The sequence below is a fragment of the Phlebotomus papatasi genome, chromosome 3 (assembly GCF_024763615.1).
Source record: "Phlebotomus papatasi isolate M1 chromosome 3, Ppap_2.1, whole genome shotgun sequence".
Lineage (NCBI taxonomy): Eukaryota > Metazoa > Arthropoda > Insecta > Diptera > Psychodidae > Phlebotomus > Phlebotomus papatasi.
In genome coordinates, this window is record NC_077224.1 from 82,099,232 (window position 1) to 82,116,042 (window position 16,811).

General features: G+C 34.0%; 2 protein-coding genes across 3 annotated transcripts in view; one reads left to right on the forward strand and one right to left on the reverse strand.

Annotated features, from left to right (window-relative positions):
• The window catches only part of LOC129806029 (regulator of G-protein signaling 9), a 136,980-nt gene that overhangs the window by 96,491 nt on the left and 23,678 nt on the right, over positions 1 to 16,811 (forward strand). For both annotated transcript variants that reach the window (XM_055854334.1, XM_055854335.1), the window contains exons 5-8: positions 6,126 to 7,132; positions 10,479 to 10,776; positions 14,683 to 14,791; positions 14,929 to 14,989. In XM_055854334.1, the coding sequence (XP_055710309.1) occupies positions 6,126 to 7,132; positions 10,479 to 10,776; positions 14,683 to 14,791; positions 14,929 to 14,989 (1,475 nt within the window). The remainder of the gene's footprint in view (positions 1 to 6,125; positions 7,133 to 10,478; positions 10,777 to 14,682; positions 14,792 to 14,928; positions 14,990 to 16,811) is intronic.
• Positions 1 to 16,811, reverse strand: part of LOC129806037 (cytosol aminopeptidase-like) — a 489,987-nt gene that overhangs the window by 85,605 nt on the left and 387,571 nt on the right. The window lies entirely within an intron of this gene.

Genomic DNA, 16,811 nt, shown 5'->3' on the forward strand with positions numbered 1-16,811 from the left:
GCTTCGCAATTCTGTATTCTGAGGACCCACGTTTTAGACGAATACGTGTGGACTTGCAGGGTCATAGTCCTACAGTAGTTCATGCCCTGGACACACTTACGACTTAAACTGAGATTAGATTACATTTCCATCTTTTGACTAATCCGTCTCTTGGATTAACTATTGGGAAACCGATAGGAATTTAGTTTAGTCATAATTTTGATCATTATTACGTTAAGTAATCTCAGGCTTAAATCGTAAGGGCCTTGACAGACCTGTGGATTAGCCGAGTGATGGCTTAGCGTAATTATATTCGAAATAATGATTAAACTGTATTTCCATAATTTTCCACTAAGTCGTCTCTCGGCTTAAGTCGTAAGTGTGTCTGGGGCATAAGTGTCTCTAGAGCATTATTAGTCTTTATACTTTACGTTTTGGACCGGAAAACTCATGGCAGACTGAAATAGTTCTTGTAGTAAGTAGTCCTTGTTTCAGAAACCATGTTGAGATGTTATCGGCTGTGATTGTTGACCCAAGGAGTAAACAACTTCAAAGTTGTAATTCCCCATCGAGAACCTTGTTTGACCGATACTCTCCGTAGATATTGCCGGAGTTGCTGCTGACGAGGCAACCATGTACTTTGTTAGAGAGTTAAGTTCCCTGACTATTTAGTAGTTTGCTGAATATTATTTTTAGAGAAAACTATAACACCCCACTGTCTAATTATACCCCTGATTGATTCTGCCTCAGGCTCCATAAACATAATTTAAAAGCTAAAATAAAACATATCAGCCTTGTTTATTTACAATGTTTATTTTCCGCATGGGGGCACTGTAGTCTACCGCAAGAGGCGCTGGAAACTCTTCTCAATTTTTATTTCACAAACTTTAAGTTGACTAGTTCAGCCAGTTTATACAAATTAAATAAAATCCAAGAACATCTTTTTAAACTTCTATTTTTCTGTATTTTTTTTCTTAATAATTAGAAAATTTAAAAACAATTTTTTATAGGTTTATGATCATTTTCATGCTTGTTATTACGTAACTCTAATTTGAATAATTAACACTTTCAACTGGTTACTGGATATACTTATGATCTGAAGTGCTTGAATATGAGGAAATGAGAAAATTTTCAAGGAACCATGTTGTGTTATTGCATTATTGCTTATCATACCGAAAACTTTTAATTAATTCCTCCTAAAATATAGGCTATAGTTATACCGGGAAACTTATACCAACTTAATATGCAGATAATTCCTAACGAGAATCTCTATATTTCAAAATAAATTGATACTATTCCCTCGAGCTAACCCACCAGATGGATATTTACCACTTTACCAACTACATGATATTTTATCAATAGTTTTCCATGTTTTTCTCCAATTTGTGTGACACACTTTTCCAGATATTTTTGATGAAATCAATAGGACACTTTTCACCCATCATAATGCCATAATATTCTTGGTGTTGTGGAAAACTTCTCAATGCACTTTATTTGTTGTTAATAAATGTTGTGTGAAATAAAAATGAGTCATCTGCGCACTGTTGATGCAGGGGAAAAATGTGTAAAAAGAAAATCTAATAAAGTATTCCTTATGCGATGACTCCTGTATATTATTGGGTGATAAAACCATTCAATAAAAAATATGGTAAAGTAAAATAAGCTTAGGAAGCTATTTTCAGTATTTATGTTCACCGCAGGAAGGTTTAGCAAAAATTAAATATATCTCATGAAAATGCATCAGCTCGTGGCAGCGTGTTCTAACAAATTTGATATCCGTAGTAAATTTAGCCTTATAAAGAATGTTGTTGGTGATGCATTAAAGGTGCTTCTTCCGCCTCTACGCGAACTTTTCCGCCCCATATTCACATAAGTCAATGTTCCGTGTTACCTCGTGGTTTTATGAATAATATAGTAAACATAATTATTTATTGCAAGAAGTCGCTCAAACAATCAATAAAACTTTGCCTTAGAAATATTAAGCATACGGTGGTGCGGTTTCCGTATTTTATGACCAAATGATTGATTATACGTTTCTTTTTTCTCAAATTTGAATAATTGGATACTTAAATGATTGAATTAATAGAAAAGTTACAGGAGAACCGCAATGACATAAAATTGTGCTACATGGCGCTCTATGATGACCATAGCGTGGAAGATTAAAAGTGAGGTTATGACGACAAGAATGTTACGATATTATCAAGGCTTTTCCATACGACTCATATCCCAGAAATATACACGTAACGTAATTATAATCAAAATAATGATTAGACTAAATTCCCTTCAGATTTCCCACTAATTAAGTCGTTTCTTGGCTTAAGCCGAGAGATGGAATAGTCAGAAACTGATGGAAATACAATCTGATCAATATTTTGATTATAAGTACGTTAAGTCTTCTCTCGGCTTAAATCGTATGTGTGTCTAGGGCATTAGGTTGTTCAGGATGGGTAGGGTAAAAATTAAGTTATTTTTAATGATAAGAAGGTCGGCTTATGGAAGGGAATGTTTCTGAAAACCCCAAGACCCTATATCTAACCGTTTGACCTCTTAACCGATTAGCTTAACCGATAGAGCTGCAGATGGAAATAGTTTGATCACAAAAATATTATAAACATAGGAAAATAACCACCAAGATTTTATATACTCTGAGAGGGTTTGTTATTATTAACTGAACGCCATAGTAACGAATTTTCCGTTTTCATTTCGTAAAGGAGACAAAAAATAAGACATAAGTATGGTGCCCTTCCAATGAATAAAAGAAGGCAATATTTTTCCTGAACATTTTTTTAGCACTTTACTATTCTTAAGTGCTTCTACATAAACGACTTTTCGTTGTGTTGGTTCTTGTCACGACTGTTTTGGGATTTTGAAACATAGCGAGGACTGAAAAAAATAGTCGAGACAGGAATCACCACGGGGGGATGACATTAGCTCTGAGAAATGCGACCAGTTTTAGTGTAAATTTTTTCCTGTTTTCATACACATTTCACGAGATATCTTCAAAACTACGTAGGTTGCCAATTTGGGGTCTTCGGTTGCCTTTTTGTTATTAAATTGGCTTTTATTTTGTATTAGTATTATTTACTAATTCATTCCACAATGAAAGAAAACTGCTAATAAATTCAAAAGTTTTTTCGGCACGCTAGAAACATATGGAAAACATTGGAAACGTCATGTCCCTGGGAACCACCATAAAGAAAATATAGTTAATGCAAATGCGCATGGGAACAATTGATAAAAGAAACATGTTGATTTTCCATTGGAATAGTATCATTCTAGCGCCATTCTAATAAAAATTGAATATGTTCTTTTTTTAGTACATGATTGTTTTCAAGTGTTTCTGCGCTATCATGTGTTGGCTCTTGTCTCGACTGTTTTCTCCAGTCCTCGCTGTGTTCTAAAATCAACAATCAATCGTGATATAAACCAACATAAAGAAAAGTCGATTATACAGAAGCATTTGTGAACAGAGAAGTGCTAAAGAAACATGTTTTTTCCAATGAAAAATGAAATGGAAAAAATTTTTTTTTTTTAGTACATAACTACTCTCATGTACTTTTTTTGAATAATCGACTTTTTTTATGTTGCGCATTAGAATAAACATGTACTAAAAGCACTAGAAGAAACTTTGCCCTTTTTATTTTTTTTTTCTAGAAATAGCACTATTACGTCGAAGAACTGTTTTTCAAATAAAGAAAATTTTGCTCAAAAAGAATTGTACACCTGAAGATCCTGTTACTACAACAGAAGGATCACTTTTATTCTTTTTAAGGGGATTTCCCAAATTGAGAGTCTGAAAGAGTGAGATAGACTTATGAAAATCTATTGAGAAAGAAAAGGACATGAATTTTGATTTATTGAAATTTTATCGATCTGAAAGGTTTGCTGGTTGCACTGACCAAATTTGATTTTTATGCTTCCGGCACACCTTTGATCAGTTAAAATTTGTTAAATCAAATTCGCGGCCCTTTCTTCATCTTAAGATTTACATAATTGTATTCCATTCAAAAGAAGAAGAATTCAAAAGAGTAGGACGGACACAGACATGATAAACTTTTAAGAAAGAAAGGGATGTGAATTTTGGTTTTCAGATTGAGAAAATTTCATGAAGTCGAAATTCGTATTCCTTATTCCCAAATCTATTGCATATGTCTATTTTACTCTTTTGAACTTGAAATTGGTTTGAACTGAATTAAATTTACTGTGACGTTCAAAACAAGAAGAAGAGTTCGAAAGAGTGTGATAGATGTAGGTAACATTTTTCAGAGAATATAAGATGAAAATTTCGAATTCATTAAAATTTCCTTATGTAAAAGCTGTGCTGGAACCATTATGGTTCTGGCACACTTTTTAGATTAGAGAAATATTATGAAATCAAAATTCCTGTTCCTTTTTTTCTGGAAAACTTTAAATATGTCTATCTCACTCTCTTGCATTCTTCTTCTTATGTTGAGCATCACACCAGACGTATGAAAAATTTTTTGATTGATTGATGGTGTGATGTTCAAAAAAAGAAGAGTGTAGAGAGGGATAGACATGTGCAGAATTTGTGAGAAAGTATGTTAATTTTGGCTTTGTGAAATTTTCCTGATCTAAAAGGTGTGCCGGAGCCATTATTGCCTAAAATTACGGTTAAACCTAAATTTCTTAATAAAGGAAACATGTCGTCGTATTGTTCTCTTATGCAAAACGCACAATAACTTTTGTTTTGTAAACATGCTTTTGACATTTCCGGGTCCCGGCCAAAATCCTGAACGCCAAAATTCCGAAAGCCAAAATTGCCAATTCTTGAAAGTGTCACAGCTACTCCCACGATTGTACTAGCGCTTGCTGGAGGTAAAGGGAAATCTTCTGTGTCTTAGGAAATTATTCTAAACATTTTCCTCAATATAATTTCATCCCTTTCAGGATTTCGAAAATTCGGAATTTTGGCTTCCGGGATTTTGGCTTTCGGGATTTTAGCTGCCACCGGACATTTCCATGAGGGTAAATGGAACAGAGTCACTTCCCTCGCTCTCATAGAGAATTTTGGAAACATGTTTACAAACAAAAGTTATTGTGCGTTGGGCATTATACTCCCGACATTTGCTGATGGAAGCGACGAATCATAAGAACGGGCTTAGTCTAACGAATTTATATCTTACGAATTTAAAGAATATAGCAAAATCTTTTATTTACGATTGAATGATCAAAAGCGAATAAATAAAATCGGAAATTTGGTGTTTCGAATATCAACAACTTTATAATACTTCGTAACATTTTTATGCGGTTGGATATCTGGTTGAGATTTTATTTATTCTAAAAGGTACACATAGCGGAAAGTGGGGCAGATGCTCAGGCTCAATTATTTTATTACCGGCCGTACGGTCAACAGATTTTTTTAGAGGATTATTTCTGATACCTTTCATTTTTTCCGGTAATGCCAATATCCGATAACAGGTCACCTAACCAATATGCTCCAATTTTGCAATGTAACCTTTTCGATTTTTTTTTACAATCCGACATAAATCAATAGCCCAAAAGGCAGATGTGTCTCAACATTCAACAGAGTAGCATTGCCTATCCCATAAGCCAAGAAAACGATGTCCAAAGATGAAAAACACGTGGAAAACCAAATGTGATGATAGACTTTTCAGCAACCACAAAATCTTCCTTCAGTGAGTCCCATAAGGAAAACAAAAATAAGCACATGAGAGACAATGGGGAAGATAATAAAACAACCGTGACAATAAATGAAAAGTCATAAAAATGCTGGTGGGAAAAAAGAAAGCACATGACATGAGAAATAAAAGGGATTTCAGGAGCATTTTATCACATTTTGCTGCCTCTGTCTCTTCAGCAGAGAGCTCTCTATATAATTTGTTGAAGGATTGCGAAAAAAAAAGCCAAAAAAGGGTTTCCCTCAGGTGGATTAATGTTGGGAGCAGAAAAAAAAATAGAATACAGGGGAATTTGCGGTGAAAAATATTCACAGATAATACTGCCTGTCTTATCTCCCTCTCGGGAAATGCGAAGCACTAGACAAAGTGCTTTATGTTGGGGGAGGGAGAACAGGTGAAAGATAGTCAGACCTTTTGTACTTATGCCGAAATTTGTTAAAAGGCTTTTCTTTTTAAAGGAAAATTCTCTCTTTTTCATCATTGCAGATGGAAGGTCTGGTCAGGGAGATGCAGGATGTCGAAAATGGTGTTCCTGTACGCAGTCAGAAACTCTTCCTAACATCCATACCATCTGCCTTCATGGGCTACGATCTGGTTGAATGGTTGATGGAACGTCTGGGCATTGAGGAATCCGAAGCACTAAATATTGCCAATCAATTGTGCCTCCATGGATACTTCTTCCCCGTAAATGACAGCAAGACGCTGGTGGTGAAGGATGACTCGTCGCTCTATCGCTTCCAAACACCCTACTACTGGCCATGGCAGCACAAAGCACCCGATAATGTCGAGTATGCCATTTACCTCGAGAAGAGATCCATGCGCAATAAGCAACGTCATGGCCTGGAGGACTATGAGAGTGAAGCACTGAGTAGTTTGCACAAGAATCTCAAGGGAAAGTGGGACATTATCAAGATGCAGGCTGAGGAGCAAGTGAAACTAGCCAAAGAACGGAAGAAGGGCGACAAGATTGTAGGGGATTCACAGGAAAGAGCTTATTGGCGTGTCCATCGACCGCCTCCTGGACAGTTCACACCACTGGAACCATGTCCAGTGCCATCTCGTGATCGGCAGGGACGTCCTCGGCGTCGCAGTGCCGACGACTGGCAACGAGAAGTGGACTTCCTGTCGGCTTCTTTGGGACGCACACGAATGAAGATGTCCCAGGCCTGTGAGAGTCTCGTGCAGTATCACGAGATCTTTGCAGAATATGATCCACTTATGCAACCGGCACTGCCTTCAAATCCCTGGGTATCGGAAGACACAACTTTCTGGCAACTCAACAATACTCTCGTTGATGTGCCCACGGAGAAGCGCGTTAAGCGCTGGAGTATTTCCATTGAGGAACTCGTGTCTGATCCCACTGGTCTCATTGAATTCACATCTTATCTCAAGAAGGAGTACTCCCATGAAAATATTCGTTTCTGGCTGGCCGTCAATGATCTCCGACGTTCTGCACATTCTCAGATTGCGCGCAAAGTTAAGGAAATATACGAGTGAGTAGATAATCCAATTTCTTAAAACAGAAACCTTGTGGTTTTGATAACATCACTGAGAAAAAAAGAGAGTACGATTTACATTTTTTCCTCATATCTTTAACACTTTTTAGGTGTAAAAATATATCAACATTTTTTAATGTTAATTTTACACCTTATTAAGGGTAAAATTAACATAAAAAGGATACCTTTAACACCTAATACACCTAAAAAGGGTAATATTTACACCGATTACGGATCAATACTGCAGGGTAAAATAAACATATTCAGAATGTTATTTTAACTTTTTCGGATTTCTCTCACTCAGTAATTGTACTCGGTATACTTACATTCTATCCCAGTAGGAGTATTCTATAACGATATGATAATGTCATGACAAATTTTTGTGATAAAGTCAGGAACAGGACAACATTAAAGGCCAGTGAGCATCGAATGGCCATTACAAGGAGCTCTATAAAGTAGTTAGTAACTGATATGAATATGATTTTTCCCGAATTTTTCTTATTTTTTTTTTTAATTTGTCATATGACATTATCATACAGTTACAGAATTTCCCTATAGAATGCATATGAAAAAAATCCTGATCCATTTGCAGAGGAAGTAAAGGAATATGGGAAAATAAGAAACGTTTCATGCCAGAGCATGTGCGAAGCCTGAAAATTGTCTCCAATGTAAAAAGAACTCAGTTACTATAGCTCCTTTAGAAATATACGAAAAAATCATACATCAATGTAGCCCCACTTACCCCTAAGCTAAGTTATTTGTCCCTAAGACATCTTAAATTAACTCAAAGCTAAGGGGGCAGCCTTAATAGGAAGGTAAAAATTGGCTGTATCTCACGAATATTTTTTATTTCAAACACTGGGAAAAAAGAGGGTGCGATTAACTTATTTTCCTCATAACTTTAACACTTTTTAGGTGTAAAAATATATCAACATTTTTTAATGTTAATTTTACACCTTTTTAAGGTTAAAATTAACATAGAAAAGGGTAACTTTAATCCCCAATACACCTAAAAAGGGTAATGTTTACACTGATTTTGGATCAATACTGCAGGGTAAAATAAACAATTCCGGAATGTTATTTTAACTTTTTCGGATTTCTCTCAGTGAAGACAAAGAAACCACCAAGGTGCTTGAATTTTTTGCTATAGGGGAGACTAGGGCAAATTTGTCAAACATATCTCAATTAGATATTTCTCTCATTGACGAGAGCTCGTAATAAAACGGAAGAAAATGTCAAAAAATACCCCACGACTTACAAAATTTGCCCCAGAAGTTTTGAGAATTTCCGCAAAATTATCTATTGGAATAAGGCTCGGAAAGCACATTTCCTTTCGAGATAGAGGAAAGTGAACTCCAGCAAACGGTAGAGCGGTAAATTTCTTATAAGAATATTTTTAAAAGAAATCATTCAAATTCTCTGATAGCTTATGAAAAAATAAAATTTCCGTTTTGCCAAATTTTGCCCTAATCTCCCCTATGTTTTATATTTAGTGTTTTTAACAATAGTTAATTGGACCGTTTCGCTACAACAGGTCGCCTTAGCGAAAAATGTGCAATTTGCAAAACTTAAATGTTTGTAAATGTATAATTAGACCACCAAGAAGCAATTTTTTCTTAATATAGTCTTGTAGAATTACCTTAGTAAGGCGTTATAGAACCAAAATTCTTTTGATTTGCTTATAATGCTCTTGGTTCCATCACTGAGATTACTATAAAGTAAAGTGGCGCACTCTTAAGGATTATAAGATCTTCTACAGAAATTTCAACACAAAATTCTCACTTTAAGTCTTTTAAAAGTGCATTAAAAGACCTGTCTAATACTTGGTTCTATAAGGCAGCTGTTTTGCTTCTTGGACAAGAAAAGCCGAAGAAAATCTTGAAATTGGAACTTTTTTAGACGTTTTAACCTTAAATCGTAAAAAGCCGTTACTTAAGAGTAATTCAACGATATTTTTCGTATAAGAACAAAAAATTTGCCTACGTATCTTCTAAAACATATCCAAAAATGAGAAAAAATCGCACGATTCGTTTTCAAAAAAGAATCATCAAGAAGTGAATGAACGGGTGTCATTGGCACAAAGCATAATTACCTAATTTCAATAAGAATTTGACAATTTTCAATCTCTAATATCATAGAAACTACTTGTTAGAATGGTAGAAAATTGATATCAGATAGAGTTAAGGATATAGAAAATAGGATGGTAAAAGTTTAGGATCGTTTAATAATCTAAGTTCTTTAATTATTTGCCGTTAAAGTAAGGCTTATTTTGTATACTTCGTGAAATGACTCGAATTAGCCAAAACTAAAATCCGTATATTACTTAAAAATAGTGTAGTAGTCCTTAAATCCTTTAAGGATAAATCATTGACATAAAAAGTAGGGGTAACGAAAACCCTTGTAAAGCCTTGGTGAAGCCAAAACTGTTCAACTGTGTTGAATTATTCGTATCCTTTTTAGGATGTGATAACTTATGATGAATATCCTCGCGATTTAACTTTTCAAAAGTACTCTGATATGAATTAAAACCAATTAATATCCCTCAAAGATTAAAAAATCCTAATTTGAAACGTATTTGCACGTATTTGCACGTATGAACGTGCATGTTCATCTTGAACAATACCCCCTTTTTTCTCAGTGAAGGAACTAAAAAATCTAAAAGAATCAAGTTAATCCATAGAGGAAATATTGCAAATTTTTAAGAAGTTAAGTTGAAGAATAAGGTTAATTTCGATAAATAAGAACTAAATGAACATTTTTAATAAACAAAACTTCACAGTTTATCAAACAGAAGTTGATTGTTTTGAAATATTGATATAAAAGATTTAAAATATTTGAGCAGAGATATTCAAATTGATGAAATATTCTATTGCAAAGCGATGGGTAAAATCAAAGAGATGCAAAAATTGATTTTCTGCGAATATTGTGTTTGTGATTGGAATTTTCCTCGAGAAACGGAAGCTGTAATTACGAAGAATTTCATGTAAAATTAATATAAAATCTCTTTGAAGAGTCAAATCTATCCCCAAGCAATATCACCTAAAGATAAACCCGAAAAGAGTCATTTGCTTCTTTTGTGAAAGGCACAGCAAATTTAATGTTGAATGTTATTTGCTTTATGCATCTGTAGAATCCTCTAAATCCCAGGAAAATATCATTAAACATGCATTTCAGCATTTAAATGCAGTGCATTTGGAGCTATCTCTGAAATAATTTATATATATTAGTTCTAAAAAGCAGGAGAGTCATTTTTATGTCACATCCTCAGGGACTTATGAAAACTCTCATCAGGATGTTTTTGGAGTAAAATTCATCCAATGAATTTTCTTGGCATCGATTTCAGGGAATTTCTCGAGCCTGGGGCACCGTGTGAGATTAATATAGACAGTAAAACAATGGAAAAGGTGCAGCAGGGCCTGAAGCATCCCTCGAGATTCACCTTTGATGCAGCCGCTGAACACATCTATGCACTACTCCTCAAGAAAGATTGCTACCCACGCTTCATACGATCCGAACACTACAAATCCCTTCTTGCCAGCGGTATCCAACCGTCGCACAAGAAGCGCTTCTTTGGCTTTGGTGGTGTGGCCAAGAAGAAGGCTTCCACAGCTACTGCACCAAATACTGGCCTTCTGACTCAGGTAAGAGACATTTGAGATCATTCCAAGGGGAGGATATTATGGCCTAAAGTGGTGTACACTATAGGGTGAAAGGAACGTCTATTGACATTTTAAGAACTCGTGTCAGCACCTATCGACACCCTACTCTGTACCAATTGGGATACGAAATTTGAACATCTCTGTTTATAGTAAAAGGTATATTACAGAAAAAACGTTATATTACTTATATTTTACTAGATACATTAAATAATTTTCAACATTTTGACAAAAGTGTCAATAGGGGTTCCCTGTCGAACAGACGTTCCTCCGACCCTACTTAAAGAAAAGTGTTTTAATACGAATTTAAATTTAAGCTATTACTTTTTTTTAGAGGGTCCACCATTTTGAGATAGTTGCAATTTTTTAAAGATTTTTCAAATCAAGACAAAAGTAATTCCAACATTTAAAAATTTTGAAAATAACGATAAACTTTAATTTATTTTCTGACTCTCTTTATTTTAAATCTTTATTTTAAATTTTTTAAGTCCACACGTCATGTTTACTGCCCTACGCCCTCCTAATGATAATCCTGTTGCAAAAATTATGTGCAGCTTTTAGCTGTAGTCTGTAGCATGTTGATCAGTACTTTGGTAGAAACGTTCAGTCAAAATGAAATTAAATTTGTCCAGGAAATAAATTAAATGAAAATTATAAATTGTAAATTTATGAGAATATTGAGATATTATTTAAAAAGAAATATCGAAAAAGCTATAGAATATCTCCGCATTTTCATTTCGAATTAAAGAGATTTATGAACACTTTTTAGTTTTTTACTGACCAAATTGGAATTTCGAAAAAATTTTAGACAGTGTTCCTCGAATTTTTTTAAGAATTTCTTTAGTGTAACTTATTTTATGGTAAGAGGTTCTACACTCTAAAAACTCTGCGAAATTTCAATGGAACTACCTTGGAAATTAAAATTGAAAAAATGTAGCTTATAAGCTGATGCAATACAGAATGAGTCCAATAATGTCAATTTCTACAAATTTTAACGATTTAAAAAAAATTAAAGTGGTTGCCAAAGCAACTCACTTTAATTTATATTCGAAAATATCCTTAAAGGGAAGGGGTAAAAAATGTGCCTGCAGAAAAAGCGATCGCAGCGCCATAAAGGATACTATAAAGAAAACTAAGTCTTTACGGGACTATTTAGATCCAAAGACAACGGTTTCATCTAAAAACACCTTCACTGTGAAATGAAAACTGTTTTTTTATGGGAATTCGTTCAGCTCACAACTCACTGGCATGCAAGTGTTAGAACAAAACTTGTTGAATTTCGCTATACCCGATGGAAACAGCGTGAAAAACTGTTCTCAATTTTTATTTTTAAGGTTTTACACGAAAAAGTGTCAACCAAATGGTACTTATTCTCATAAAAGCACCTTTTTTCACATGAAGTTGAAAATTTTCCAACATGAGAAGCTTCACAATGGAACTGGCATGGGAGTTTAAAATTTTTGAACATTTGTCAAAAAATTCAAATTCAAAAGTTGACTTTTCCTGCAAGGTTTTTAGAATGACAAAAGCTGACATTTTCTACACATTCTTTATGTAGCAAATACAGGCCAACATTTTGTCGACTGTAACTGGTCGTGAGACAAACCTGATGTACGATAATGTATGACAATGAATGCTATGATAGTAAATGTTCCCAGGCTGGGTCCTATGGGGTCTCTACGAACCTATGAGTATGGATATGGTGTAAATATTGCAATACGATTGCTACCAGACTCTGGATGGCTAGTGGACCCTTACGCACCTGTGAGTGAATAAACAAATAAGGACAGAATCATATCAAAGAATAGAGTGCTCGCCGTAGCCTCACCTTACTTCGTTAATTTACGCATTTTCATTGCAATTCTTGCGCAATGAAAATTGTGATTCTGCCCTAAAGGATTATACATCCGCGGCGAAAGAGAAAATTTTCTCTTTGCCTGACAAACAAGCTTTAATTGTCCTTGGATGCTTTGAATCCTCGAGAATGTGATGGAATGATAATTCGAATGAAACGCTAGCGATTAGTTTAACTTAAAATGGCGCGTCTTTGCGACCGATGATGATAATGCAAGAAAGTTTTTATGTTATGGTGAATTATGAAGTGGAATTTCAGTTTTTGTAAAAGAAGACTTACAAATTTCAGCACGGAATTTCAAATTCAATCAACGGCTTCTCATGGAGCTCGTCTCCAGTAGCGAATATAATGTACAAGGCACAATAAATTTTGTTTCTAAATAAGTCTTCAAAATTACCTATGAGAATGAACGAGATGAATAGATCTACACAGTAAAAAATAAGTACCACTATAATAGTAGGTAATTTTTGACATCTCTATTATAGTGGTAATTTTGGGAAAAGTGTATTTTTTAAAACGTGTAATCTTCAGCGTGTAATTTCTTTTTGCGTGTAATTTCCAGCATGTAATGTTTTTCGTGTGTATTCTGCAAATTACTGTAAAAGGGAACGTGTAAACTTAAAAAAAACATGTAATTTCTAGCGTGTAATTTTATTTCTTCGCAATTTTTTTCACATTTTTTCAAGTTTTTTTTTTGCATTGCCGCCAGAGATTCCTCCACGTCCAGCATCAAATTGCCTCGTTGATTTAGAAGAAGGATGTTATTTTGGTGACAGATCTGTAAAGTAGAAAAAGAATAATCAGTTTTTCAATCAAACTTTCACTGGACCTTGGGAGGGTCACTGAGCGATGGATTTAAGCCTCTTTAAGAGCACAGGAGGCCCCACGGGGTAGAAACACTGAGGGAAATCGTCTATTCCGGGAATAGAATGTGGAATTATGACACGTTTTAACAAGTTCAATACCCGTTCAAATATATGCAGATTTTCACACTGTATTTCTTAAATATTGGACTGAAGGACTGATGATCACAAGGGGTGGTTATTGTGGGGGCCACCACTGCCCTTTGGACAAGATTCCGAGGCAAAATATGCACAGATAGAATGCAACTCAAAGTGACACCACGTAAATTTCAACACTAGATTTTTTCACAATCACTCATATAAAACATTAAAAAATACACACTAGCAGTAGTATTCCACTTTTTTCTTGGGGGATTTAGTCTTTTTCACAAAATTAGAGGCTATAAAACTGAAAAAACTAAAGAAAATACTCACCGAGGTGGATGCTTCCAGCAGCTGTCAAACTCTAATGGCGATTTTACACGTTTTTGAGTACACGCACCAAATTTTACACGCTGCAGAATATTTACCACTATTTAAGTGACACTGTTCCACTTGAATAGTGGTAAAAATTACATGTTTCAATTACACGCTGAAAATTTTTACACAAATTATTTTTTACATAAAATTTACCATTTTAATAGTGGTAAAAATCAAAATTTACAATTTTTCTAGTAGTAATTTGGAAATTACACGTTATTTTTTTTACACGATTTTTTACTGTGTAGGTTTCTTTCATTCTCATAAAATCGTTTAAAAAATCATGTTTACAAAACAAAAAGTAAACATGTTTTTGACATTTCAATGAGAGCGAGTGAGATCTAGATCTAGTTATCTCATTCACTCCTATAGAAAATTTTGAAAGCATGTTTACAAACAAAAGTTATTGTGCGTTGGGCATAATGCCCATAATTTTTGTTTAGTAAACATGTTTTTGACATTTCAATGAGAGTGAATGAGATGTAGATCTAGTCATCTCTGTCTCTCTCATAGGAAATTTTGAAAACATGTTTACAAACAAAAGTTATTGTGCATTGGGCATAACACTCCCGAAAAGTTGAAAATATTAAGTATTTATAGAGTGCTTAGAGTGGTGTACATATTTTGTGCCATATTGCCTCTCCCTTGGATTTTCCCGCCACTTGGGAAATTCCCAAGTGAAACAGAGAGCTTCACTGTTTGATGTACTTTCAGGGTTCGGGGTCGGGCATGACGAATCCACAGAGCAGCTTGGGTCGAAGACGTGGCAGCGATAGGAGTCTATCGGGATCAGCTCATGAATTAGCTGTATCCGGAGTAAAAGGTTAAATTGCAAATAATGATATAAATTGAGTTTAATCACAGAAGTGATTTAAATAGGGATGGTTGTTTGCATGATTTAAGAAGTGCCTTACAATGGGGTATCTCACACTCCCATTTCCTCTTCCTATTTTGTTATAGATGCTTCCGGAAAAGTGCCGCATTCCCACAGTCAGAGCAATTTGAGTGACATTCCTTACAGGTGAGTCAAATACTTTCCACTTTTTTTATATATCCACTTTCTATTCAATGTCCCACTTTTCACACACACTTGACCATTGCCCGTGTGACAAAAAAAAAATAAACTTTCAACCCTCATCAGTCCCTGGGATGGGATTTAAAATGTTGCCGTTCTGGAGAAGATCAAAATCAATTTCATTTTCTGTATCTCTTTGGCCTGTCAAGAAAAGGGTCACGAGGAATTTTTCTTTACGCACTTTTGAGGCGCCACTCGACATTAGATGAAAAATGTTTTTGTCCTTTTTTTTCTTTGATTTCATTTTTCCCCCAACTTTTATCTCCACAGGGTGATTTTTCCATTAAAAAAAAACTTTTTATCATAGCAGGATAATAATTTGGAAAGCTTGCAACACTCAGATTTTATCGATAAAATTTATCAGTAAAACAGATCTTTTAATTAAAACATTGTTCAGGAATTTGTTCAATTAATTGCTTTACAAATTTTATCCATCATGTTCTTTTTTTTTAATAAATGTACTTTCAATAAATGCAACACATTTTGATAGATAAGTTTAAAACATATTTTTTAGGGTTCTGACATTATTTTGAAAAAAAAAAAACAAATATCCCTCCTGTACAACCTTGCTTTATCAGCCAATGTCGTATATTCAATTTCATTATTTTAATATTTCAAATTTTGAATAACTGAGTTGTTTATTCGTCTGTAAAGTTCCTTAAAAGTACATTCTTAATTCTTATTTTTTGCTACGCAAATAAAATTCGTAAATGAGTTCTTTGATGTTTGAAAATACAAAGAATTTTTCCCCTTTTCCTCCAAGAAATTCGCTGAAAATTGTAATAGAATGGAAAAATAATGAAAAGAGGATAAAATGAAAAATTAAGAAAGCATGAAATATGACAGTTATTGGAAAACTTTCATTAATTTTGATTTTATAATAAAAGTTTCCTCAATTCTGAGATTCAACATTGAACATTTTAAACTTTAATTGGTCTTTAAATTTAAAGGTTAATTATTATTCTGCCATAATATTCTTTAATTTTATAACGTCAAAAACTTTTGAAATTCCTAGTTTGAATGCAAATTATTTCGCAAAAGATGTGCTGAAATTAAATTTTCAAACTATTTAAAAATATGTTCAGGAATAATCTATCCGCAAGGACATTTAATTAAAATTTAAGGATAATCTTGCAAAAATTTACTGTCAATCCTTTAAGGACGAGTGGACGATTTTTTAGTCATGATGACTAAATTTTTAGTTTTGGGACATTGCTGTCCAATTACTTCTTAAAAGGTTAAGGGGGAAGCCTGAATAAGGAAGCCAAAAAATTATTCGCAATTTTTGTAAGGAGAAAGAAAGCACTAAGCTTTTAATATTTCAAATTGTCTTCTTCTTTTTATAATATATTCTCAGATAGTTTATCAATTTATTTTTTAAAAAAAATTAAAAAAAAAATATATGCCGCTTTTGACCTTTTAATTCGGGATACCCCCTTAAGGCAAATATGATAAATTTCGGACAGCTGACAATATCGGACACTTACTCAAATTCAAAATTAATTTACTGAAACTTTACTTTTTCTTATTTTCTAAAGGTCATGCAAAAAAATGTAGCTTTTACGACCAAGATGCTATAGGAAAATCTCTAGAAGAGTTCCGATAGAACAAGAGACTTCGAGAAACTTTGTGTCCGATATTGCACACTAAACAATATCTATATTTTTATTCAATTTTAAAAGTGCTAAAAATAATTTTAGGAGTAACAAATATGACAAACTACCTTTTAAGGTTACAAATAACATTTCTGAAAAATAAATAGCAAGAA